Source organism: Myodes glareolus, chromosome 9, assembly GCF_982192425.1.
Source record: "Myodes glareolus chromosome 9, mMyoGla1.1, whole genome shotgun sequence".
Lineage (NCBI taxonomy): Eukaryota > Metazoa > Chordata > Mammalia > Rodentia > Cricetidae > Myodes > Myodes glareolus.
Window position 1 is genome coordinate 94,005,094 of NC_142034.1, and position 25,236 is coordinate 94,030,329.

Consider the following 25,236-nt stretch of genomic DNA (forward strand, 5'->3'; position numbering starts at 1 on the left):
AGCATTACCACACACACAGGCACAGGAATATCAGAGCCCTCATCATCGGTGACCATGGACTGAGCCCTCTGATGTGGGGAGACTTTCAGACGGGACAAGGCAGAAGAACATCATCAGCAGAACAGACACCTACCTAAGTCAGACAGAGAGTGTCCTTCCCTGTCACAGGTAGACCCGAAAGGCACCCACGTGCCTTCACTCTTTAGACGATGTCGCACCTCTTGCCTTGTGTGCATGTCCACTGCCGGCACTGGAAGCTCACACTAAGACTCTATTTCTCCGGGGTTATCAGGTAAACCACTGCTTAACTGAGACCCCCATATCACAGATGCTTTCCCGCTTATGCTTCCATCCATCTCATCACCCTCACACCTGTCCATGGGCTCCACATCAGTCAGGGAAACCTTTGAGCAAGCTGATGGGAGGGGGTTGTCTGAGCATCCCCTGCCATCCTCTGCACCCACTTCCTGAAGACCCATCCTCTCCCCCATCCCCAATACTGCCAATAGGAACACAGAACATGGCCCAGAACCTCCCAGTGACATGGCTGTCAGATGGGCAAGTCCTGGAGCAGCTGGCCCTTCCTGCTACCCTAAGGCAGTAGACTCCCCTGCCAGTAAGAACTCTAGCTACTGAGCTATGATACACAGATTTTCAGTCTTACAGAACACCAAATAGACTGGACCCTCCCCCAAAAATCCCCTTACCACATAATAATCAAAACACTAAACGTGCAGAATAAAGAAAGAATATTAAGAGCTGCAAAGGAAAAAGGTCAAGTAACATATAAAGGCAGACCTATCAGAATTACATCTGACTTCTCAATGAAAACTCTGAAAGGTAGAAGGTCCTGGATGTTCTGAAGACACTAAGAGACCATGGACGCCAGCCCAGACTATTCTATCCAGCAAAGCTTTCAATCACCATAGACAGAGAGAACAAGATATTCCATAACAAAACCAGATTTAAACAATACCTATCCACAAATACAGCCCTACACAAAGTACTAGAAGGAAAACTCCAACCCAAGGGAACTATCTACACCCATGAAAACAGACAGTGTATGATCTCACAGCAGCAAATCCCCCAAAAGGAAGCCACTCACACATTATCACCACCACCAAAACCAAAAATAACAGATACTAACAATCACTGGCCATTAATATCTCTTAATATCAATGGTCTCAATTCACCTATAAAAAGACATAGGCTAAGAGAATGGATACAAAAACAGGATCCATCCTTTGGCTGCGTACAAAACACACACCTCAACTTCAAAGACAGACATTACCTCAGAGTAAAGGGTTGGGAAAAGATTCTCCAATCAAATGGACCTAAGAAACAAGCAGGTGTAGCTATCCTAATATCTAACAAAATAGACTTCAAACTAAAATTAATCAAGAGATGAAGAAGGACATTTCATATTCATCACAGGAAAAATCCACCAAGATGAAGTCTCAATTATGAAAATCTATGCCTCAAATACAAGGGCACCCACATTTATAAAAGAAACATTACTAAAGTTCAAATCACACATCAAGCCCCACACACTAATAGTGGGAGACTTCAACACTCCACTCTCACCACTGGATAGGACTACCTGACAGAAACTTAACAGAGAAATAAAGGAACTAACAGAAGTTATGACTCAAGTGGGTTTAACAGACACATATAGAACATTCCACCCAAACACAAAAGAAGATTTTCCCAGCACCTCATGGAACTTCTCAAAAATTGACTATATATTTGTTAACAAAGCAAAACTCAACAGATATAAAAAAAATCTGAAATAACCCCCTTGTATCTTATTGGATCACCATGGCTTAAAGAGAGAATTCAACAAGACTAATTGCAGAAAGCCCACAAACACATGGAAGCTGAACAGTGCTCAATTGAATCACCCTGGGTCAAGGAAGAAATAAAGAAATGAAATCAACAAGGTAGAGACAAACCCTTATCCAAACTAACCAAAAGGCAGAGAGAGAATATGCAAATTAACAAAATCAGAAATGAAAAGGTGGATATAACAACAGACACAGAGGAAATTCAGAGAATCATCAGGTCAAACTTCAAAAACCTGTAGTCCACAAAATTGGAAAATTTAAAGGAAATGGACAATTTTCTGAATAGGTACCACATACCAAAAATTAAGCCAAGAACAGATAGACAATTTAAATAAACCTATAACTCCTAAGGAAATAGAAGCAGTCATCAAGTCTCCCAAGCAAAAAAAGCCCAGGGCTAGAAGGTTTCAGCACAAAATTCTACCAGAATTTCAAATAGCTAATACCAATACTCCTCAAATTGTTCCACACAATAGAAACAGAAGGGACACTGTCAAGCTCTTTTTATGAGGCTACAGTTACCCTGGTACCCAAACCACACAAAGATACAACTAAGAAAGAGAATTACAGACCAATCTCATTCATGAACATTGATGCAAAAATAATAAAAATACTGGCAAACAGAATCCAAGAACACATTAGAAACATCATCCACCATGATCAAGCTGGCTTCATCTCAAAGATGCAGGGATGGTTCAACATAAGAAAATCTGTCAATGTAATCCACTATATAAACAAATAAAGAAAAAAAACCCACATGATCCTCCCATTAGATGCTGAAAAAGCCTTTGACAAAATCTAACATCCCTTCATGATAAACGTCTTGGAGAGATCAGGGATACAAAGAACATATCTAAACATAATAAACGCAATATACAGCAAGTCAACAGCCAACATCAAAGTAAATGGAGAAAAACTCAAAGGAATTCCACTAAAATCAGGAGCAAGACAAGGCTGTCCACTCTCTTCATATTTATTTAATATATTACTTGAAGTTCTAGTTAGAACAATAAGACAACAAAAGGAGATCAAGAGGATGCAAATTGGAAAGGAGAAAGTCAAACTTTCACTATTTGCAGATGATATGATAGTTTACATAAGTCACCCCAAAAATTCTACCAGGGAACTCCTACAGCTGATAAATACCTTCAGTAATGTAACAGGATACAAGATCAACTCCAAAGATTAGTAGTCATCCTATATACAAATCATAAAGAAGCTGAGAAAGAAATCAGAGAAACATCACCTTTCAAAACAGCAACAAACAACATAAAATATCTTGGGGTAACACTAACCAAAGGAGTGAAAGACCTGTATGACAAGAACTTTAAGTCTTTGAAGAAAGAAATTGAAGAAGACATCAGAAAATGGAAAGATCTCCCATGCTCTTGTATAGGGAGGATCAACATAGTAAAAATGGCAGCTCTACCAAAAGCAATCTATAGGTTCAATGCAATGCCCATCAAAATTCTTCACAGACCTTGAAAGGAAAATATTCGACTTCATATAGAAAAGCAAAAAGACCCAGGATAGCCAAAACAATTCTGTACAATAAAGGAACTTCCAGAGGCATAAGAATCCCTGATACCAAACTCTATTACAGAACTACAACTACAGTAATGAAAACAGCTTGGTACTGGCATAAAACAGAGAGGTTGACCAACGGAATTGAATCAAAGTCCCTGATATTAATCCACATACTTATGAACACCTGCTCTTTGACAAAGAAGCTAAAATTATACAATAGAAAAGAGAAAGCAATCTTTAACAAACAGTGCTGGCATAACTAGATATCAACATGTAGAAGAATGCAAATAGATCCATATCTGTCCCCATACACAAAACTCAAGTTCAAATGGATCAAAGACCTTTACATAAAACGAACCACACTGAATCTCATAGAAGAGAAAGTGGGAAGTACACTTGAACACATTGGCACAGGAGACCACTTCCTAAGTATAACCCCAGTAGCACAGACACTAAGAGCAACAATAAATGGGACCTCCTGAAACTGAGAAGCTTCTGTAAAGCAAAGGATGTGGCCAACAAGACAAAACAACAGTCTACAGAATGGGAAAAGATCTTTACTAACCCCACATCAGGCAGAAAATTGGTCTCCAAAATATATAAAGAACTCAAGAAACTAGATATCAAAATACCAAATAATCCAATTTAAAAAATAGGGTATAGATAAACAGAGAATTCTCAACAAAGAAATTTCAAATGGGGCCGGGCGGTGGTAGCGCATGCCTTTAATCCCAGCACTCGGGAGGCAGAGGCAGGCGGATCTCTGTGAGTTCGAGGCCAGCCTGGTCTACAAGAGCTAGTTCCAGGACAGGCACTAAAAACTACAGAGAAACCCTGCCTCAAAAATCAAAAAAAAAAAAAAAAAAGAAATTTCAAATGCCCGAAAGGTACTTAAGGAATTGCTCAACATCTTTAGCCATCAGGAAAATGCAAATCAAAACGATTCTGAGATACCATCTTATGCCAGTCAGAATGACTAAGATCAAAAACACTGATGATGGTTTATGCTGGAGAGGATACAGAGTAAGGGAAACACTCCCCCACTGCTGGTGGGAGTGCAAACTGGTACAGCCACTTTGGAAATCAGTATGATGGTTTCTCAAAAAATTAGGAAACAATCTATCTCAAGACCTAGCAATACCACTTTTGGGTATATACCCAAAGGATGCAGACTCATACCACAAAGACATTTGCTCAACTATGTTCATAGCAGCGTTATTCGTAACAGCCAGAACCTGGAAACAGCCTAGATGCCCCTCAACCAAAGAATGGATAAAAAAAAATGTACATTTCCACATAGGAGTACTACTCAGCGGTTGAAAAAAATGGCATCTTGAAATTTGCAGACAAGTGGACAGAACTCGGAAAAAAAAAAAAAAACATCCTGATTGAGGTAACCCAGACACAGAAAGACAAACATGGTAGGCACTCACTCATAAGTGGATATTAGACATAAAGCAAAGGATAATCAGCCTACAATGTACAACCCCAGAAAAGACAGAAAACAAGGAGAACCCTAAGAGAGACATATATGGATCCTCCCAGGAAGGCAAGATCTCTTTAGTAACATGGGCAGTGTGGGGGGACAGTGTGGGGAGGGAATGGAGGAGTGGGAAGGGGATAGGGGAGTGGGGAGGAGAGCATAAAGGATCAGGAAGACTGAGTTGGGTGAAGAACAGAGAGGGAGAGCAAGGAAAGAGATATCTTGAAAGAGGGAGCCATTATGGAGATAGTGAGAAATCAGGCACTAGGAAAATTCCCAGGAACCCACAAGGATGACCCCAGCTAAGAATTTAAGCAATAGTGGAGAGGGTTTCTTAACTATCCTTCCCCTGTAACCAGATTCATGACTACCTTAATTGTCATCATAGAACCTTCATCCAGTGACTGATGGAGGCAGATGTAGAGATCCACAGCTAAGCACTGGGCCGAACTCAGTCATAGTGAGGGAGGAGTGATATTATGAGCAAAGGGACCAAGACCATGATGGGGGAAACCCATAGAAAAAGCTAGTGGGAGCTCACTGACCCCAGACTGACAGCTGGGGAACCTGTTTAAGACAGAACTAGGCCCTCTGAATGTGGGTGACAGTTGTGTGGCTTGGGCAGTTTGTGGAGCCACTAGCAGTGGAACCAGTATTTATCCCCAGTGCATGAACTGGCTCTTTGGAGCCCAATCCCTATGTAGGGATACCTTGCCCAGCCTAGATACATGGGGGAGGGCCTTGGTCCTGCCTCAAGTGATGTGACAGACTTTGTTGACTCCCCATGGGAGGCCTCACCCCCTCTGAGTAGTGGATGGGGGCAGTGCAGAGAAGATGGGGGTGGGTGGGAGGGAGAGGGAACTGGGATTGGTATGTAAAATAAGATTTTTTTTTTTTTTAAAGAACTTTAGCTACTAAGCTGCAATGCACAGATTTTTAGTCAGTGTTTGGTGATCGCCAGAGGGGCTGACAAGTAGTCAAGGTCCTAGTCCTGAACCTTTGAAGTCTCCTTGCCCTACTATAACTTAGGGATAGTTTCTCACATCTTTGACCCCACTCGAGAGAGACAAGCTGCAGGGCTCATACAATCGTGATTCCCGATCACTGACCATGCCAGCTTTCAGGGAGAGCCACAGTTTCAGTTGCTTTGGGCCATACCTGCCACCCCAGGCCATCAGTCAGCAGTCCCTGAAGTCAATGTGAGAGACAGTGGCTTGATGCTGGGTTAGTCCCCTTGAGTTTGATGGCCTAAACCTCTTCAGCAAACTGCTGCTTGTTTGGTTTTGTTTCTCTGCATATTTGTGCATGCCTGTGTGTACACACGGCTGTGGAGGCCAGAGATCAACCTGGAGTATCATTCCTCAGTCAACATCCACCTTTTACTTTGTGAGAGGGGCTCTGAGACCTGGAGCTTGATTAAGCTGGCTAGGCTACAAACGAGAGCTACCATGCTTGGCTTTTCATGTGGGCTCTGGGAATCAAGTTAGGTCCTCATTCTTGCAAGATAAACATCCTACCAACTGAGCTCCCACTGTAGCCCAAACTGCTGGGTTTTTACAGTGGCTTTTGTAGTTTGTGCTTTCAAATGCCCTGGCAGGGGAGAACAATCATTTATGTCAAGCTCTTTCACCTGTGTGTCAGGTCAGTCTCGACATACCACCTGCATTCTGCCCGTGTTTATCAGATACTGTTGGTTTGAAACCAGTTTCTCTGTTATATTTCATACTCAGTTTTGCACAAATGCACAAAGAGAAGCTAAAACCAACTCTCTGGCAGACCCGATGTGTCAGGCTAGGTTCAAGTTCATGGTAGCGACTGTGCAGTGTACAACTCCCCTACAGTCTCACCCAGATACGAGGACTGACGGCACTCAGATCACCCCCACCACTGGCACAAGTCAGTCTCCTCCCAGCTCCTGGCTGATGACACAGCCTGTCCTCTCTCACTATGGCTGTCTTGAGAACACACAAAGGGGTGCAGGGCAGGAAGCATTCCCTCAGCTGCTGCTCCGAGAGTCATCAGAGCCACACCCCTATGTCATTCCTCTTCCTTGTGTGGATTTGGTAACCTCATTATTCCCTAGCTCTGCCCACCAGGAGGCTAGAGCAGGGAGCAACATTTTCTAGATGTATTTCCACAGGAGGACCAAGGTCCTGAGCAAAACTTGACAGACGGCTGAAGCAGGACAAGGTGTGCCTGAAGCACGTGCTAGTACTGGGTAGTGGGAGAGGTCTCAGGATGGGCAATTTATGGCCCAGGGACCAGTGGGAAGACCATGGATGTGAGGCACAGAAAAGACCACAGGGATGTTCGGCGGTCACCCAAGAGAATAAAATAACCTCCACTGTTCTGCATAAACCCTGGGGAAAGGAGGATCACTCTTCCTCACAAAGGGGCTCCACAGAACAAAGGGAAGCAGGACTTACCATGGGATGTCTCAGCAGCAACCTCGGCAGGTAAGACATTGCCTAGGTAAGATGGTGACCTGCAGGAACCATCTGAAATTCTCTACAATGCTGTGTGGCTTCAAGTCCTATAGACTATGTGACACTCCTCTAAGTGGCATGTGGACCCCCCACCACTAAGGAATTGACTCAGGAATCTACTTCCTATGGGAAGCTGTAACTGGACAGAGGGACACTTGGCAGACATATCTTAAAGTAAATCAGGAAAGTGCGACAGAAACGCCCTCTCTGTTGGGGCGATCCTCCCCAAAACCATTATTCTGCTTACCCACCAGGAAGCATGGGTCAGACCAAATCTGAGGCACATTCTGCAGCTGCCCTCTGGACCTGAGGCCAGCTTCTCCCTGGGAGTCACTAAGGCCAGCAGCGCTGAGAGGTGGGTGGAGCTCTCCTCTCTGCAGTTCCTCAGTAAGCGTGGCGCAACCACACGTTCATCTTCTAAGGTGTGGCTGGCACTGTTTCTCCACGTGCAAAGCTTGTGTCACAACACCGGTGTTGGCTTTGCTGGCTGCTTAGCTATGACACAATGACCGCCATGAAGCACAAGGAAGACAGGTGCCTGCAGCTCTAGTCTTGAGAGAAACTTGGGAAGAGGATGGGCCTCAACCTAGAAGCCCACTGGCCCTTGGCTGCCAGAGAGGTCCCACAGTGGGTGCTACTCGATAAATAAAAGTGGCAGGTGCTGAGCTACTGGGACAGCCTGGAAGAGGACAGAAATCTCCGACAGCGACTGTGCATTGCTTAAAGTTAACCTTACAGCTGAAGCGACCAGAAAAATCAGTATGGCAGCCCCTACAAGGGTCAATACAGGAGAGGGAACTATGCCTACATACATACAATGTACCCCTGGCCCAAGCACCTTCAGCTATAGAAGGGAGAACAATCATTTATGTCAAGCTCTTTCACCTGTGTGTCAGGTCAGTCTCGACACACTATCTGCCTTCTGCCCGTGTTTGAAACCAGTTTCTCTGTTATATTTTATACCCAGCTTTGCACAAATGTACAAAGAGAAGCTAAAACCGACTCTCTAGCAGACCCTCTGCCTATTTGGCCCTACAGTTACCACCATGGTGAGGCAAGAGTGGCAGGCTTGAGGCCACTGCCATCAGGCTGGCCCTTGTATGCCCTTGTGGCAGAGACATCGATGAGATCCCAACATGTGACAGGCTCAATATCAGAGCTCTTACTCAGTGTAAAGATGGTGACCTTTGTGTGCAAGGCCCCTGTGGCCCTATGGGTGCTCCTAGTCGATAGTTACCTGTGTCCCTATGGCTGCCTACACACACTATACACACGCATCACACACACAGCAGCGGTAACAATAAAGCTCACCTCTGACCCCTCCTCACAGTTAGCCTGTGAATGCCCTAGAGATGTTCATCATGGCAAGGACCAAACAGCTTGCCTGCCATGGAGCTACATGCTTCAGAGGCAGCCAGCACCCGCAACACATATAGGGATCATACCTTGAAAGAAGCATTGTATGCTGGACAAGAGGACAGGAACTGTCAGGAAGGGCCCGTTACCCACACTTAAGAGCCATTAGCAGTAGCCAAACAGCTACTCCCATCTCCTCCCACAAATGCACACACAAGAGCTGCCATTGTGACAGCGCAGAGTACGGCTTCCTCTTTAAGAGTTTCTGTTTCAGAACATCAAAGCGTTCGCAGCAGACACTGGCATGCAGACACTAGCTGGGGCAGCCAGCAGAGCCTCTTCCTGTTCCTGACACTGGCCAAGGTCAGGCTTGCTGGCAGTGCTCTCCCACAGCTAGCAAGGGGTCTGGGAGCCAGGAAGCACTGGGGACGTGCACCAGGTGCTGGAGGTGCCAGGCCAGCTGGCAGTCTTGATGGTGTCTGAAGAGACCAGAGTGCTTCTCAAGTCTCTCAGCTGCCTGGTGCAAACAGACCATAATGCATGCATGGGGGAAAGCTTAACAGGCAACATGCATGCGGGACGGCTTGCCTTGCCTCGGACGAACAGTTGCAAGCTGGGTAAGTCAAGATGAGGATCCCATTGACCTGCTGCTTTCAGGTGTCTCCCTGTGAATGTGGTCATGCAAACACTGACAGATGGTTCCTCCTAGGAATCCTGTGTCGGGGGCGGGGGTCACAGTGGAAAAAGCAGTTGTTGATGTGGAGACTTGTTTTTAGCATGGCACCAACCCCTGTGGATCGCAAGGATCTCTAGGACACAGGGAGGGGTAAGTCAATGAGTGGAACAGGATCTGGCAAAGAAAGCTAACCTGCCACACAATCTTCAAACCCAGATGTCTAAAATGCATCTGCTCCAAGCAGTACCAGAGAGCCTGTAAGTAAAGAGAAACCTCCACAGTTGTGGGGAGAAAGAATGATAGACTGTGGAATGTGTTTTCTATAGAATAAAAATATCAAGAGGAGTTAAGCAGTTGCATTAGAATAAATTGATGAGACAAGATCAGAGATGAAAAACTAAACCATGAAAGAAGGGCCAACTCTGGGAAAAACCAAAGAGGATAGACAAAAAGTTACAGCTCACTATCTGGCACAGCAGTCAATATTTGCATAGACGCAATAATGCACAAATTGACAAATCAATTATATCTGCATCACTTTTTGGTCTTTTGGCTAAAATCAAGTGTAAAAATTATACCTGTGACATAGTTGTGCTAAGATGTTGAAAACAGCATTAGGAGCATGTGAGGGGTCCTTGTCACTCACGACAGAAGACAGTACACAAACAGTATCTAAAAGTGACCCAACAAGAGCAATCCATGTACACGCCTCATTAGAAATATGGATTCAAGGACTGGCAAGACGGCTCAGTTGCTAATGGTGTTTGATGTGCAAGCCTGGTGACCTGAATTTGATCCCCAGCACACACATGGTCTTAAATATCAACTTGCCACAAACTAGAATTACCTGAGGAAAGAGTCACAATTGAGGAATTGCCTAGATCAGGTTACCCTGTGGGCATGTCTGTGGAGATTGTCTTGATGGTTAATTGATGTAGGAAAAACCAGTCCACTGTTGGTGGCACCATTCCCTAGGTCTTGAACCTTCTCCTCCAAGAGTGAAGAAACAAGTAGACCTAACTTCTGGGGAGAGGGGAAGGAGAGGAGAAGGCGAAATGAAAGCCGTAGACAGCACAGATGCTTTTACTTGCACTGTGCTCCTGACTGTGAATGTGAAGTAACAACCGCTTGAGCTCCTGCTGGGCTTCCCTGAAATGGTGGATCGTAACTTTCCTCCACTGCGCTGCTTTCATCAGGACAGCTTATCATACTAACAGAAACAAAACCAGGATACCGTGTATGATAGGAAGGAAGGAGGGAGGGAGGGAGAGAGGGAGGAGAGGAAGAAAGGAAGGACAGAAGAAACAAACTGACTCCACAAAGTTGTCCTCTGACCTCTACATGGGTGCTGTAGTACATGTGTGCTCTCACACACATCTTAGACACACACACACACACACAAATAATAGTTTTTTTGCTTTTTTGGTTTTTTCGAGACAGGGTTTTTCTGTGTAGCCGTAGCTGTCCTGGAAGCTCTGTAGGCCAGGCCGGCCTAGAATGCACAAGAGATCTGCCTGCTTCTGCCTCCCAAATGCTGGGATTAAAAGGGTATGCCACCACCACCTGGCATAAATAATAATTTTTAAATGAGAAACACAAAGAAACCTTTTACTGAAAAACTTAAAAAAAAACACATAAAACAAAAAACCAAACCAAGCAAACCAGAATAAGTGCATAAGTGCTAGCGGAGATAGAGGGATTTATCTGCAGAGCAGAAGCTGGGGTGAGCAGAGGTAAAACAGCATTCAGTTCTGTTCAGAAGAAACCATGCAATCCAAGTATGTGCCTAGGTTTTCTTTTTTGTGCCTAGGTTTTCTTTTTAACAATTAAAAGAATAATCTTTAGGTCATGGTCTAGCCAGGGTATAAAGAATTCAGAAGCTGATACTCAGGGAGGAAAAAAATAACACCCTACACATGTAGTATTGTTGTCTATTTCTTTTGATGGCACTTGTCCAAACAGTCATCAGCGCTGAAGGTTACAGAATCACAGTGGCTGTCATCGGGGTGGAACAGGGACACAGTTAGAGGGCAGTGGTCATCTGTGTGCGCGCTGCTATTGTCAGAGGAGAGGAGACGGAGAATAAATGAATTAAGCTGTCAACTGGAGACACTGGATAAAAAGCCCTTTCCTCCAGGAGAAGGCAACCTACAAAACCGAAGCCTGATGAACACAGCAGAACACCTGTCAGGGCTAGGGTGTGGCCAAGGGTGGGGCACAGGCATAGCGCTGCACAAATCCCTCAGGTTTCCAACATGGTAAAACAAATTTTTAAAATTCTTCAAAGTCTGATAAATAAAACCAGTTCTTTCAAGACCACAAGGGAGACAGTTTCTGAGTGTTTTGCCCATGGAGAACAGAGAGAAACAAGCAAAGATGGGCATTACGCTAGAGAGTGATATGGTATGCCAGAGAGCGAGATGGACAGACAGCTTGGCAAGTGAGGCCACTCAGCACCCACAGGTAGTTTAGAAGGAACAAGCTTGAAATCAGAGAGATCCCGATGTAGGAGACTAAGTCCACGGGGCTCTCTGTCCTTTAGAGAGATGGATGGAGACAGAAGACTTCCTACCCGAGTGGGACAGTCAAGACCAGACAGACACCCCATTTCCAAACAATCTGGCAAAAATAAAACTAAGAGGCAAGCCAGAAGAATTCCAGATAAAACCACCCAGCAGCCTCAGGACTCAAGTGAAACAGCTCTTTTTTCAATGTCTCGGAACTCTGTTAAAGGGGACCATGTTTTGGAAATGGAAGCTATAAATGCCAGGCAAGACCCAGAGTGAGAAACAAGAGAACACAGACTTAGCAGCCAGCTCCTGCTGGCCTCGAAATGACTATGGCCTTGAACTTGCCTCCACCTCCAGCCCGTGGGGATTGTTTGCTGTTTCAGACTGAGGGCTTCTGATTGTTAGGCAAGCACTCTGCACACTGAGTGATGCCCCTAGCCCTGGCTTTTTGCTCGTTTATTTTATTCTTTGTTTTGAGAGTGGGTCTCACTCTGCAACTGAGTATTCATCACGTCTCACTCCCTATTCTGTTAGGATTAAAGGCATGAGCCGTCATTCGTGGGAACATTTTCTTTTAGATTCAGTTTCTGATTTTCACTAGATTTAAATGGGGGGGGGTGGATACGGGAGTGAGGGGAAGCAAGGGAGGCACACAGAGAGGGAGATGAGACTATGATCTTACGTCCCCATTCGGGTAAACACCAACCCTAGGCCACTATAGAACAGCTGACTGAGACAGTCCACAATTAACATGCCACACAGTGGCCCCCACATGATAGAACCAGGCTTTCCTGGGCTCCCACAAAGGACATGACTGGACATGGTACTGGGACAGAGGGCCTGCTGTTACCCTGAGTTGACATTTTCCGGAAAAGAGCTCTACGAGGCTATTCTTCCCCTAATAACACACCAAGAGTTTAAGTTAATAGAGACAGGGCCTAGGAAGGGGACACAGGGTTGCCTTGCTGACGACGGCTCGTGAGCTTAGGCTGGCCAGGCCGTTGAGGCTGCCTCTGACTGCAAGGGTAACTCAATTAAGGAGGCTGCTTTCTTGAGCCCTGGGACTGGGAGGAGAGTGAGGGACTGCAAACTGCAGTCGAGGGCTGTACAGGCCACTGCGGCGGCCACACGTCTGGAAGCAGTTTCACGGAACCTGCTGGGCTGGGCCACTGTGCTAATCACTTCCTGCAGGCAGCCTCTGCTCATTCACTAATGGGTCTTAATAAAAACTTCCAATTGGGCCAGTAAACCCCTCATTAAGCTGTTTTTAAAGCATGAATTTAAGAGCGGCAAGGGTGAAGGGTCACATGGAGCATTTAATTCACAACGGCTGGCAGGAGGTGCTGCCGTGAAGGGAAACACCCAGGTTCGAGTGTCCCAGTCATATCAACATCCCACGCAGCCCAGGGCCTGCCAAGGACGATCTGACAGAAGAGGGAACTCTCTACTTGGCAAGAACAAAGCTCCCCAAATTATTAAGAGCTGCATCCACTTGGAAAGACTACAGCTAAGGGAGCAAAGGACAGAACTCACAAGATAATCTATGGGTACCATTCTTGCAATGCAGCCTGGGCCCTCCTGAGCTACATGGGAGCCGTGGTTATTGACATGCCCATCAGCTTCCTGCAGACACCTGGTCTCTCTCCCCTGCAGTTCACCCACTGATGTGCAGTTTCCTTGGGTCACATGCCTTAGAGCTGTCCCCACACTCCTGCTGTGCTTACAGCTAATGGGTTGTGTGTGCTCCAAGGCAGATGCCTCTGTGGGTCCCTGTGCCTGGACACTGTGCCCAGGCAGCGACACAGCAGAACTTCTGTCCTTGTCCTCATCAGCTGAGGACAAACTAATCACTTATCGGTGCGGCTTCTTGTTCAAAGAAGCAACTGAACACAGAAGGCATGGGGTCTTCTAGAATCTTTCCCTGAGTTGCAGAAACCGTCACACCCTGAGTGTGCTGCCCTGAGTGGTGGTGGGGGACCCAGGCTTCTTGTGCCCCCAATCTGATGGGATCTCCTGAGGCCCAGGGCTCTCACCATACTACCCTCACATAGCAGCTTGGTCCCCCTTTCTTACAGTCACCAGAGCCAATGTGGCCTGGAGTCACTGAGACCAAACCCAGTGTCCCAAGGGGCCTAGGCAGAGAGAGCAGGAAGTGTGGCCTACCCTGTCTGGGCATCACTGGGAAGTCAAGGCCTATCCCCCATTCACCTATCTGGGCCTGGAAGACCTTGCAGTCTTGCAGTATGGCCTGAGAGCTAGCGGGAGGAAGCTGCACTACTTGGCTGGAGTCTATCCTGCAGTCATCTCACAGGCTCGCCCCAGTCTTGCCAGCAGGCGGTTCCTGTAACAGGACACTCACAAGGCCCTCTTTTCCCATCATGCCCTTGGAGTCAGAGCAGTCACACTGTTGCTCCCTGCCCCCAGCCCAGGCCTAGAGGGAGTCAGTCTGGGAATAAACGTGAGGAAACCCTAAGGATAGGACATGGGACTCAAGTCCCAGAGACAAGGTGGAAGTCCTCTCTATATAAACTTTCACACTGAACACAGAGCTTGGCATGGCCTGGAACCCAGGGTAGACCGTGGCCATGCTAGAGACAGCAGCCATGCCAGGGGACAGTGGCTGAGCTGGGGATATCGGTCATGCTGAGAGATAGTCATCAGGCTGGGGACTGCAGTCACACTGGGTACTGCACGTGCTGGGATGGTGCCTGCCAAGAGCAGCCCTGTCCTTCAGGAGACCTGAAGCCCTGCTGCTCGGCCTGGCAGGCTACTGCAGTTTCCAATGCACAGGCAGGGTAAGTTCCAGAAGGCCAGGTGAAAGGGCATGAGGAAGCACAGTCCCACTGGGCCAGAAGTAGGGCGCAGGCTAAAGCCTTTCCTTAACTCAGTCTTTGATCTGCGCGTCGCCGAGGCAAGCTGAAAGCAGCGAAGAGTACGGACAGATGACCAATGGCGTGGGCTCCCTGTGACCCAAAGAACCGCGCCAACACACACCCTGAGCTACTCAGCAACCATATCTGTCCAGAAATAGGAGTCTGGTACTGAGGTGGTGGCAAGTGATGGAGCAGAACCCAGAGTTTCCACAACTAAAGGGGGCCTCTTAAAGAGATAGCCAAAAATTGCTAATAAAAACCAAGTATTTTCAGGAACTGCACTGTCTGAGATGAAGGAAGGCACTAGAAATGGGACCTCACTGTCTGGGCTCCTTAGCCAGAATCTGCCACTGACACTGGCAACGTGTGTGGAAGAGGCCAAAGGGGCACTGCTCACCCTTGCCCAGGAGTAGGGTGCCCAAAGCCCCTTGCTAGCTGAATGGGCATCCTCCCATGAAACCCCGGCCAAAGATCCTTCTGGAGTTCATGCCTTTCAGTACCACAGAGCTTCCAAGCACTCCACGGGTGGCTGGTGCAGTTAAGGGATGGGCATTTGTACTGATTCAATTTTAACTAATATATTAAATTCATGTTAATCCAGGCACCGGGGCGCAAGCCTGTAACTGGCATTTGGGTGGGTGAAGCGGGAGCACAAAGAGTTTGAAAACAGTGTGGGGCACATAGTAAGACTCCTACCTTGAAATGGACAAACGAACATACAAATACAGACTTGACGCACAAAGAGAGACAGGACTCCAGAAGTGCATTTCAAGCCACCATTCAGGTAACAAAGTCCCGCAGAGACCTACGAGCAGCTCCACACTGAGGCTCCTTGTAAGACGGAGCTGACTGATAGAATTAAGAATATACACTAGGTCGGAGAGTGGTGCGCACTGCGAGATCTCCAGCTGGAGTGGGCAGCAACACAGGGCTGGAGAAGAAAAGCCTTCAGGAGAGGCTTTTTACTTTTATACATAAGGGTATTTTGCCCGGAATGTATGTCTGTGTACCATGTGTGTGCAGTGCCCATGAGGCCAAAGGAGGGCAATGGAGCCTCTGGAACTGGGTTACTGATGGTTGAGACTTTCCAAGCAAGTGTTGGGATTTGAACCTAGGTCCTCTGGAAGAGCAGCCAGAGTTCTTAACCACTGAGCCATCACTTCAGCCCCTCCAGAAAAGTCTAAACCCAGTGCATCAGATGCTTGCCCTGTGCTGCTTCCCCAAATGGTCCTTTATTTTCTGGAACAGCAAGGGGGAGACAGGGCTACAGCGATGCCACAGGCTCCCAGGTCCCTGAATCAGCATGTAAACTGGAGGCTGCTGAGTGCCAGCGGGAGAGAGCACAGGTGAACATGACTGAGCAGCGGCTTCCTTCTAAGTTCCTGAAGTCACCACCTGGAGGTCTTCCACCGCTCAGCCTCCACAGCAAGAAAGGTAGTGCTCCAAGGTCCTCTATATCTCACCTCCCCCAGAACTCTGGGGGTGCCCCACTGCCCACTTTCCAAGACAGGGCAGCCACCGCCAAGCACAGGCCTAACCCTAACCCGTGTGTGGAGCACCTGTTACTGCTCATCACGTCTGCCCCGTGACACAGTCTCAGCTCCAAGGAGCTGCTAGCAGTGAGCACCCGTGTGCCTCAGACTTGATTTTTCCAGTAATTGCCAGAATCTTCTGCACCAAGGAGCAGGGATCCCATCTAGATAGAGGAGTCAGGGCCTCAAGGTTTCAATACTCATAGCCGGAGAAAGTAATCTTGTTGCAGTTTCAGATAAGCAAAGTTCACTAAGAAAAGAGGATTTGTTCCCTGAAGCACTGGAGAACATGGTGTTCTGTGGAGGACTTGATACAAAAAACAAGGAGTAGATACGAATGTCCTGGACCCATTGTGTGCTGAGCAGCCACACTGACACTGCCCGCAGCTGTGTGGGAAAGCCCTATCAGCACATTGGAACAGCTTTGCCCTACACAGGTATCTGCCTACTCAGGGAACTAACATTGAAGGGAAACTTTTATAGTGGCAGCAGACATGCCCTCGTGTTTGCCGGTGGACCTCCCTTTTCAGCACAGCTGCCCCGTCCCCCCCCACCCCCCCCCCAAGATCAGTTCATCATGCTCTTTTGCAGAACTTTAGAGTTTGGGCAACTAACAGACATAAGTTCCCAGATTCTCAGGCTTCCCTGCCACTTGAGGGCCGCCCGCTGCCACACTCCATTGACTGTCACTCGGCACGGGCTAGGAGGATCTGAAATGCTTCTCTAGTCAGCACCAGTGCACTGGACAGTGCTCTCTACCCTGCCCTTTTCTGTGCCTGCACCCATGTGCAGGCACCGATGCGCAGGCACCAACGCGCAGGGGCACAGGACACTGTGAGACACACATGGAGAGGGACCTGCTGCACTTTTTCCAAGTGCCTTCTCTGGTTATCACTCTTCTCAGTGTCTCCATTATTTTTTTTTTATCCTTTTGAGACAGGGTCTTACTACATAGCCTTGGGTGGACAGGAATTTGCTATGGAGATCAGGGTGGTCTTGAACTCACGGAGCTCTGCCTGCCTCTGTCTCCCTTGTGTTGGGATGCTAAGCGTGTACTACCACACCAGCCACTTTCCCCCAACATTTACTTATTTTTATTTTACAAGTATGAGTGTTTTGCTTGTATGCATTCTCTATGTACCACATACATGCAGTGCCTGCAGAGGCTAGAAGATCCCCTGGAAGTGGAGTTAAAAGTGGTGGTTAGCTTCCTTCACAAAAACAGTAAGTGCACTTAACCTCTGAGCCATCTCTCCAGCCCCCAGCATCTCCATTATAATGAAGTGCAGGTGCTACAGGCAGCCCAGGACCAACCCAGCCTAGCCATTCACTTCTGCTAGAGCAGACCTCCAGGCTTGCTGCCTGCTAACAAACTCTGTACAACCACCCCACGCCCAGAGCCAGCAGGAATGAGATAGCAGCAAGTATTTCAACAATGAGATAAGCCCCCCGAAATGCACAGATATACATACCCCAACACACAAGGCAAGCCCTCGCAGGGTTTTTTTTCTGCATGATTGTCACTTACCAAAAGAATACCTAAAACACACACAAAAAAGAAAAAAACATTAAAATGTTGGCTTGGTGATATATGTTAAATTATCATGTTTATCCACAGAACAGAACTCACTTGTGAGCTCAGGGCAACGTGTGGGCATGGAGCACTGCTGGGAGGACCTCCTGCCTCCAGGAGGACCAGCCATCAGGCACTGCATAGGTGAGAGGTCTGTAGACCAGCAAAAGACACGGTAGGGTGAGCAGATGCACGATTTGGTTTTTCCTGCATAAAAACTGATTGTGATTAATTGCCACTGCAAATGTTCTACCCTAGGAGCTGAAGCTCAAGGGTGCCTTGACATAACCACTGGAAGAGGGGCCATGTCAAAGGAACACAGCAGGTTCCTTTGTCCGTTTCTGTTACTTTGAAGTCACACTGGACAGACGCTTGGTGCTACACCTCTGGAACCCAGACCATCACACATGCTAGGTGTGGTGATCTGAATGAAAATGGCTCCCAGAGGCTTATATATTCGAATGTTTAGTCAGTAGGGAGCAGCGATACTGGGAAAGATTATAAGGATTAGGAGGTGTGGCCTTGTTGAAGGAATTGTCACTAGGGTTACTTGGAGTAGGCATTAAGGTTTTAAAAGCTCATGCCAGGTCAGTCTCTCACTCCCTGCCTACAAATCAGGATGTAGCTCTCAGCTGTGTGCCACCAGGCTTCCCATCATAATGACATTGGCTAAACCACAGAAACTGTAAGCAGTTAGATGCCTTCTCTTAGAAGAGTTGCTATGGTCATGGTGGCTCTTCACATCAACAGAACAGTGACTGAGACACTAGGCAAGCACTCTGCCACTGAGCTGCATCCCGGTGTCCCCAGCCCCATCCAAACATGGACAGCTACTATGTTGTGAAAGACATAGCGGTACAAGCCACACATGATGAACCCTAAAACACCATGCTAGGGTGGGGGGAAAGCCAGACACAAAGCCACATACTACGGGGCTTTGTTCACAGGAAATGCCTGGGGCATTTAAGCACCATGGGTGTAAGTGTAAAGCCAAGTGCTGTTGAAGGAGTGAGCTGATGGGCTAAGATACAGGGCTCTCTTGTGGTGATGAGAATGGTTCAAACTTCATGGCAAGATCTTTTAGACTCCTGAAAACATAAAACCACGGACTTGTAAAATTTATTGTTTGTTTGTTTACTCCATTTTGAGTCAGGTTCGCTCTCTAGGTCAGGGTGTCCTGGAACTCACTGCGTAGTACTCCTGCCTGACCCTAGTGCCGGGATTACAGCGCATACTGCCATACTCAGCATGACTTGTCCACAATAAGTAGTTAAAGTTTACAGTGTATGAATTACATCTCAATAAAGAAGAAAAACTGGATGGAATGTGTGCAAATCAAAGGTAAGAGCCTGAAGCCAGATGGTGGCGGCACACACCTTTAATCCCAGCACTCGGGAGGCAGAGGCAGGTGGATCTCTGTGAGTTTGAGGCCAGCCTGGTCTACAAGAGCTAGTTCCAGGACAGGCACCAAAGTACAGAGAGAAACCATGTCTTGAAACCACCAGCCCCCCCACCCAAAAAAAAGAAAGAAAAATCAGAGCCTGAGATTTGCCGTGGGGAGTGGGCCCGTAACCTGGTGGTTCTGAAACAATAACAATGATTCCCAGCCTGGGAGAGTACATATTGTTCTCTGATAAAATAATAATGCCTGGGGCTTGGTTGTATTTCTTTGCTTTACCAGATGCTGGAAGCAGTGAGAACATCCGTGAGCATGCTACCACATGTCCATAGAGGATATATTTATGTGGAGAGCACACTTGCTCGCTTATATTCACTGCTAACCCAAGAAACACCCTACGTGAGCGATGTCTCTGGACAAAGAACAGGAGAGGGCCATGGGTGAGGCTGGAGAGATGGTTCATGGGTAAGAGCATGAGGACCTAAGCCAAAGCTGGGTGTGGCTCTATGTGTCTATAACCCCATCACTGTGAGACAGGTGGATCCCAGGGGCTTGCTGGCCAGCCAGCCTAGCTGAGATGGTGGGGTGACAATTCTATCTGGCCTCCCCCCATCACTCTTTCTTAAGTTGCTTTTGTGAGGAATTTTGTCACAGCAAAGAGAAAAATAATTGATTCAGGCACTAAGCCCCTCATCCACTTCCCATGTGTCCACACAGACACTGATCACCATGTCCAGAGACTTCTCCAATGCTCTTTGGTCCATAATCTCTCTGGCCTTGGTAGTCCTATAAGCTCCATCAACACCTCTCATTCTACAGGCTAACATCAGGGCAAGGTTTGAGCCATTGCCACAGTGTGGCATCTGGCATAGGCTGGTAAGATTCTTTTCCATAAGGGTAGAAGGGTGATATTTCAAAGTCAAGTTTCTCCAGACTCCATGATCCCTCTGGCTGCCCAATGACTGCTGTCTCCATCTTTTCAAACCTCATGGCTCAAGCGACTGGCAGCATATTCTCAAGAGGATCTTTATCTCCAAGCACAATCACGCATTTTATTCCCCAGAGACAAAAGCCAGAGTTTGGCTGAGTGGTAACATCAACCTCTACCAAGGCCTAAGCGCTCAATAATGTACCCCTGAACAAGTTCACTCTGGCACTTCAGTGGCCAGGATGTAGGTATAGATCCACAGGGCTAATTGGCAGGCTCTACTTACCAGATCTGCCCTACGTTGACCAGGGACATGTAGAGGGCCCAGAGGGTCGCCATGAGTATCATGTTGGCACAGCCAGTCACCAGGACAAAAGAAGAGAGGCCCAGCCCCAGCAGAGCAAGAAGGTCCAGGTTGAAGTTCATGTTTGACCAGTCCAACAGCCACAGGACGGTTGGAGTAGAGCTCCAGGCATCCCAGGCAGTCCTGCCCTGGAAGTACTGCTGGACATTCTTCAGGTACAGTCTGCAGGGCAGCAGGCCCCGGTCACCGATGAGGGCCTTGTTCTGATTGAACGCCACCAAGAAGGCCACAACTGGAAGATATACAAATGCAATGGTGAGTAGGAAAAAAAAAAAAAAATCACCGCTCCATGGGCTCAGGGGATGAAAGCAGAACTGGGTTCCTGTGGGAAAAGGAAATGCCTCATTGGCCCTCAGGAGAAAGAGTGACACAGGTAGGAACAGGCCCCAGGGGCAAAGGGGACGCAGGGAAGAACAGGCCTCCATGGGCACAGGAAGCCCCTCTGGGTTAATGGGATATAAAGAGGCTACAGTTCTATGGACATGACGGCGTATGACAAGGAGACGGCGCCATAGAAGAGAGCATGTTTCCCTTTTTATTTTTTTTAAGTTTTTATTTTTTTGTTTTTTTAAATTGTTTTTATTGCGCTATACATTTTTCTCTGCTCCACTCCTTTCCTCCCCTCTCCCCTTCTACCCTCTCCTGTGACCCCTATGCTCCCAATTTACTCAGAAGATCTTGTCTTTTTCTCTTTCCTATTTAGATCCATGTATGTCTCTCTTAGGGTCCTCTTTGTTGTCTAGGTTCTCTGTGGTTGTAGACTATAGGTTGCTTTTTCTTTGCTTTATGTCTAAAAGCCACTTATGAGTGAGTACATATTATATTTGTCTTTCTGGGTCTGGCTTACCTCACTCAACTTAACCATTTGCCTGCAAATTTCAAGATGTCATTACTTTTTGCTGCTGAGTAGTACTCCATTGTGTAAATGTGCCACATTTTCTTTATCCATTCTTCGGTTGAGGGACATCTAGGTTGTTTCAGGTTCTGGCTATTACAAATAATGCTGCTATGAACACAGCTGAGCACATATCCTTGTGGTATGATTGAGCATCCTTTGGGTATATACACAAAAGTGGTATTGCTGGGTCTTGAGGTAGATTGTTTCCTAATTATCTGAGAAATTGCCATACTAATTTCCAAAGTGGCTGTACCAGTTTGCACCCCCACCAGCAATACAAGAGTGTTCCCTTTACCCCGTATTCTCTCCAGCATAAGCTATCATCAGTGTTTTTGATCTTGGCCATTCTGACAGGTATAAGATGGAATCTCAGAGTTGTTTTGATTTGCATTTCTCTGATGACTATGGATGTTGAGCATTTCCCTAGGTGTCTTTCAGCCATTTGAGATTCGTCTGTCATGAGTTTTCTGTTTAGGTCTGTACCCCATTTTTTTTTTATTGGAGCATTTTTTGATGTCAAGTTTCTTGAGTTCTTTGTGTATTCTGGAGATCAGTCCTCTATCCAATGTGGGGTGGGTGAAGATCTCCCATTCTGTAGGCTGCGGGTTCAGTTTCTATCTCTTGCCGTGATAAACACTATGACCCAAAGTAACTTAAGGAAGGAAACGACTTACTTTAGCTGACACCTCCAGGTCACAGGCCATCGTAAGAACAGGAACTCAAGCAGAAACAATGGAGGGACGTTGTTTACTGGCTCACGCTCAGCTAGCTTTCCTATACAGCCCAGGACCACTTGCCTTGGGATGGTACCACTTACAGCAGGCTGGGCCCTCCTAATCAAAGAAAATGCCCCACAGACATGCCCACAGGTCAGTCTAATGGAGCAATTCTTCAACTGAGATTACTTCTTTCCAGGAGACTTTAGGTTAAGTCAAAATGACAATAAAAACCAGGGCAGGACGCACCCAGGAAATGGCCCCATGGACCTAAGCAGATACAAGCAGGAACGGTCCTCATGGGCAATGCATGTTTCTCACCGGAGGCAGCACACATGATTTGGCACTTGTGTGGTTTGAACAAGAAATGTCCTCTACAATCTCAGGCATTGGAACACGTAGTTCCCAGGTTTGGGTGCTATTTAGGGAGGTTTAGGTGGCACAGCCTCATTGGAGAAAGCATGCCACTGGGGAGAGGCTCTGAGATTAAAAGCCTCCCATATTTCCTGGTCACTCTCTCAGCTTTCGGCTTGTCACTGAAAATGTGAATGCTCAGCTTCTTGTTCCTGCTGCTGTGCCTGTCCTGTGCTGTCATGCCTCCCCACCATCTCTCTTATCTCTCTTCCTTCTCTAAGCTGCCTTGGTCACGTTTCATCACAGAAGTAAAGTAACACAGCACCCAAGCTTCACACAAGCCTCAGACGCTCTCTCAGGATCTTGGGGACTCTGTAACCCAGCCTGGAGAAAGTATGCTGTGTGCACATATGTGTACTATGTCTGCTCTCACATGATTGGCATTGCTTATGTAAGCCTGTGCCTGGTTACGTGTGAGCGATCGGAATCAATCATCGTGGAATATCCTAGTGACCCGGCTCCATCAACAGTACTGCTTCCCCAGGGCCAGCAGCTGTAACGGTCCAATCCAAGCTCAGACTTCTGAGTCATTCCTAGGATCTGCTCTCTACAGGGCACTTTCACTTTTTGGGGTATCCTCATTGTGTGTACCAAATATGTATGTTGGGGTGGGGGACAGAATGAAGAGACAAAAGGAGAGGGAGTGAAATAAAGGCCACAGACAGGGAAGGAAGAAATGTCTTTATTAGCAAATGATGGTCTAGGCAGGAAAACCAAAAGGCCCTACAAAAACAAGATAAAACTGGCAACTTTCAGAACTAATAAGTGAGTTTATCTAGATCACGGAATGAGACACAAGGTCAGAACAGAAGAGTCAACTGTGTTCTTATGAACAAATAAAGAAGAGCTGGTTCTTCGAGAAAATCAGTAAAACAGACAAACCTTTATCCAAACTAACCAAATGGCAGAGAGAGAATATCCAAATTAATAAAACCAGAAATGAAAAGGGGAACATAACAAAAGACACAGAGGAAATCCAGAGAATCATCAGGTCATACTTCAAAAACCTGTACTCCACAAAACTTAAAAGAAATAGATAATTTTCTGGATAAGTATCACTTACCAAAATTAAATCAAGACCAGATAAGCAAATTAAGTAGACCTATAACCACTAAGGAAATAGAAACAGTCATCAAAAGTCTCCCAACTTAAAAAAGCCCAGAACCAGATGGTTTCAGTGTAGAATTCTACAAGATTTTCAAAGAAGAACTAATACCAATACTCCTCAACTGCTCCACACAATTGAAACAGAAGGAACATTGACAAACTCCTTTTACAAAGCTACAGTTACCCTGATACCCAAACCAGACAAAGATATTACTAAGAAAAAGAATTACAGACCAATCTCCCTCATGAACATTGATGCAAAAATATTCAATAAAATACTGGCAAACTGAATCCAAGAACACATCAGAAAAATCATCTACCATGACCAAGCAGGCTTCATTCCAGTGATTCATGGATGGTTCAACATACGAAAATCTGTCAGTGTAATCCACCATATAAACAAACTGGAAAAAAAATACATGATCATCTCATTAGATGCTGAAAAAGCCTTTGACAAATTCAACACTTGTTCATGATAAAAGTCTCCGAGAAAGCAGGGCTACAAGAAGCATACCTAAACATAATAAATGCAATATACAGCAAGCCAACAGCCAACATCAAACTAAACGGAGAGAAACTCAAAGCAATCCCTCTGAAATCAGGAACAAGACAAGGTTGTCCACTCTCTCCATATCTATTCAATATAGTTCTTGAGGTCCTAGCTAGAGTAATAAGACACCAAAAGGAGATCCAGGGGAAACAAATTGGGAAAGAAGAAGTCAAACTCACTATTTGCTGATGATATGATAGTATACATAAGTGATCCCAAAAATTCTACCAGGAAACTCCTACAGCTGAAAAATACCTTGAGTAATGTAGATGGACACAAGATTAACTCAAAAAAAAAAAAAAGATCAGTAGCCCTCCTTTATACAGATGATAAATGGGCTGAAAAAGAAATCAGAGAAACATCACCCTTCACAATAGTCGTACACACACACAGACATACACACACACACAAAATAAACAAATAAAATATTTTTGGGAAACTCTTAACCAAACAAGTGAATGACCCATATGACAAGAAATTTAAGTCTTTGAAGAAAGAAATTGAATTAAACACCAGAAAATGAAAGGATATTCCATGTTCTTGGGTAGGTAGAATAAATATAGTAAAAATGGCAATCTTACCAAAAGCAATCTACAGATTCAATCCAATGCCCATCAAAATCTCAGCAAAATTATTCACAGACCTCGAAAGAACAATATTCAACTTCATATGGAGAAAAAAAAGAACAGGATAGCCAAAACAATCCTATACAACAAAGGAACTTCTGGAAGCATCACGATCCCTGACTTCAAACTCTACTATAGAGCTACAGTAATGAAAACAGTCAAGTTTTGACATAAAAACAGACAGGAGAACCAATGAAATTGAACCAAAACCCAGATATCAATCCACGCACCTACGAATACTTGATTTTTGACAAAGAAATTAAAAATATAAAATGGAAAAAAGAAAGTATATTTAACAAATGGTGCTGGCATAACTGTATATCAACATGTAGAAGAATACAAATAGATCCATATCTATACCCACGCACAAAACT

General features: G+C 46.1%; 1 protein-coding gene across 1 annotated transcript in view; it reads right to left on the minus strand.

Moving 5' to 3' along the window:
- Positions 1-25,236, minus strand: part of Lmf1 (lipase maturation factor 1) — a 91,419-nt gene that overhangs the window by 57,351 nt on the left and 8,832 nt on the right. The window contains 2 exon segments of the mRNA XM_087910750.1: positions 17,816-17,826; positions 20,474-20,783. Of these exon segments, the coding sequence (XP_087766876.1) occupies positions 17,816-17,826; positions 20,474-20,783 (321 nt within the window).